Genomic DNA, 2,438 nt, shown 5'->3' with positions numbered 1-2,438 from the left:
ATATACTAGCTTTGGTAAGAATTGTTGGCATTTTAGACTCACCTGCGCAAGCGTAATGACAGAAAAGACCCCCTCTTGTGGAATTTTCAAAAAAAAGAACACCTACCCGTGATGGCAAGCGGTATGTGGCCCTTTCCGGCACTACCTGCGGCAACAACACTGTTCCTCCACAGAGGACGATGCACAACATACATACGTGAAGACGATGAACAGTGCATCAATAGTGTTACTGCCACAAGTTGTGGCGACAAGAGCCACATGTTGGTTTCCGCACTTGCCGCCATGAGGCAGGTGGTCTTTTTTTTGGCAATTCTGCTCAAAGATGGCCCTTTCTGTCATTACACCCGCGCAGGTGGTCTAAACTGTCAAAAATTTATTACATCCATGCACGTGATCTAAAATGTCAAAAATTCAGAATTTTATGGCAGTTTATACGACACAGGTGTAATGACAGAAAGGACCACCTCTGAGTGAAATTAGCAAAAAAGAAGACCACCTCTCTTGTGGCGGCAAATGACACATGGCGGACGAGCGACATGACCATGACGAATTGAAAAGCATCTGAATGTCCCAGTGCACTAGGCTCTGGGCGTAGTGTTAAAGTATACCTTTTGTTCATATCACATGTAATAGGAAACTAGCACAATATCCCACCGAATATTGTATTCTGATTCGACTGAGGATTTGCTTTGATTTACCTTGATTACCAAGGCATGTACTCCTATATATTGTGAATACAAGGCAGCCCCATGTGTGGCGTGAATCACACAATCCTATTCTGTTTCTTGGTATCAGACTACATACGATCCTCCCTGATTGCCTAGCTTGCTCCCTGCCATCCTCCCTGATCGCTAGCTTGCTCCAGCCATGTCCACCGAACCCAACACCAGCTCCTCCCTCGCCTCCGCAACCCTCCCCGCCACCATGAACTCCACCAACGGCGCCCTGGTCACTGCCGTCATGCCCGCTGCTGCGTCCCCAACCGTCAACGTCGCGAGCGTCCGTACCCATGTCCCTGTGACACTGGACCTCAACGCCTCCAACTTCACCAAGTGGAGGATGCTTATCCGCGTGCTTCTCGGCAAGTACGATCTGCTCTCCCATGTCAACACCGTCACTGCCGAGACGGACCGCACCGCAGACTGGGTTCGCGAGGACTATATTGTCCGCTCGTGGCTCTATGGGTCCATCTCGGACGAGATCCTTGACATAATCATGGCAGAGGACCAGACAGCGCACGAAGCTTGGACGCTCATCACCAACCTTTTTCTCGACAATCAGATGACCCGCGCTGTTTACCTCGAGGCGGAGTTCCGTGGCCTCGTCCAGGGCGAGCTCTCCATCACCGCCTACTGCCACCGTCTGAAGGCGCACTCCGACGCCCTCAGTGACGTTGGCACCCCCATCTCCGACCAAACGCTTGTCCTCAATTGCCTTCGTGGTCTCAACCCGCGCTTCTCGGACATCACGACGATTGTCACCATGCAGAACCCTCTTCCTTCGTTCAGCCAGACGCGGTCGCTGCTGACTCTCCGCGAGACTCAGCTCACGAATTCCGTCGCGATAGGGCACCAGACGGCGCTCTATGGAGGTGCGCCTCCTCACTGCGCCAGCGGCTCCGCCTCCTCTGGTCCCCAGCGCGGACCTGACCGTGGCGACGGCGCTCGGCGCGGCGGCGACGGCCCTCGCTATGGCAACACCTCCGGGGGTGGCTCCTCTGGCGGACACCGCAACGGCGGCAACTGGAAGAAGAAGAAGGGCTCCGGCGGCGGGAACGGCGGCGGCGGCGGCCGCTCCAACTCCCACGACAGAAACCTCCAGCGCGGGGCGCCCTCGTCTGTCAGCCCCTGGGTCTGCTTCAATCCTTATACGGGGCAGGCCCAGCAGCTGTTTCAGGCGCCCCCAACAACGCGGCCCAACGCTGGTGCTGGCCTCCTCGGGCCGCGACCACCCGTCCTCCCGCCAGCCCAGGCGTTCACCTCCCTGGCCCCGTTGCACGGCCAGGCCTTCGGCAGCAATCCGCCGCCAACTCCTGCATACGGCGGCACCCCGGCATGGGACTGCTCCGCCCTCCTCGCTGCCCTGAACAACTCCGCGACTCCATCGACAGTCGGTGAGTGGGTAATGGACTCGGGAGCCACGACACACATGGCCTCCGACCCCGGTATGCTTCAACATCTCACACCTTCTCCCTCCTCCTCCGTTGTCACCGTGGGCAATGGTTCCACCTTGCCCATCTCACACACTGGACACACATATATACCTTCCTCCACTCGTTCTCTTTTCCTTCGCAACGTCTTGCTTGTCCCTCATATTGTCAAGAATTTACTTTCAGTTCGTCGCTTCACAATTGACAATCTTTGTTCTATAGAGTTTGACCCCTTCGGCTTTTCTGTGAAGGATCTTCGCACCAAGGCCGTGATTCTTCGCTGCAATAG

The 2,438-nt window shown here is 55.9% G+C and overlaps 1 protein-coding gene across 1 annotated transcript; it reads left to right on the top strand.

Annotated features, from left to right (window-relative positions):
- The first annotated feature begins 867 nt into the window (after positions 1–867).
- Positions 868–2,438, top strand: LOC147963381 (uncharacterized). The gene is made up of 2 exons (XM_087531341.1): positions 868–2,164; positions 2,401–2,438. Exons 1-2 carry the CDS (start codon positions 868–870, stop codon positions 2,436–2,438), a joined length of 1,335 nt encoding a protein of 444 aa, XP_087387467.1.

This window comes from Triticum urartu, chromosome 6A (assembly GCF_056163025.1).
Source record: "Triticum urartu cultivar PI428250 chromosome 6A, HENAU_Tu73, whole genome shotgun sequence".
Classification (NCBI taxonomy): Eukaryota; Viridiplantae; Streptophyta; class Magnoliopsida; order Poales; family Poaceae; genus Triticum; species Triticum urartu.
Note: the sequence above shows the minus strand (reverse complement) of the source record. Positions and strands in the feature narration are given on the sequence as shown.

Coding starts and splice junctions, on each gene's coding strand:
- LOC147963381 (XM_087531341.1), top strand. CDS start 868: ATGTCCACCGAACCCAACACCAGCTCCTCCCTCGCCTCCGCAACCCTC. Junction 2,165..2,400: donor ACACATGGCCTCCGACCCCG/GTATGCTTCAAC, acceptor TTTTCTGTGAAG/GATCTTCGCACCAAGGCCGT.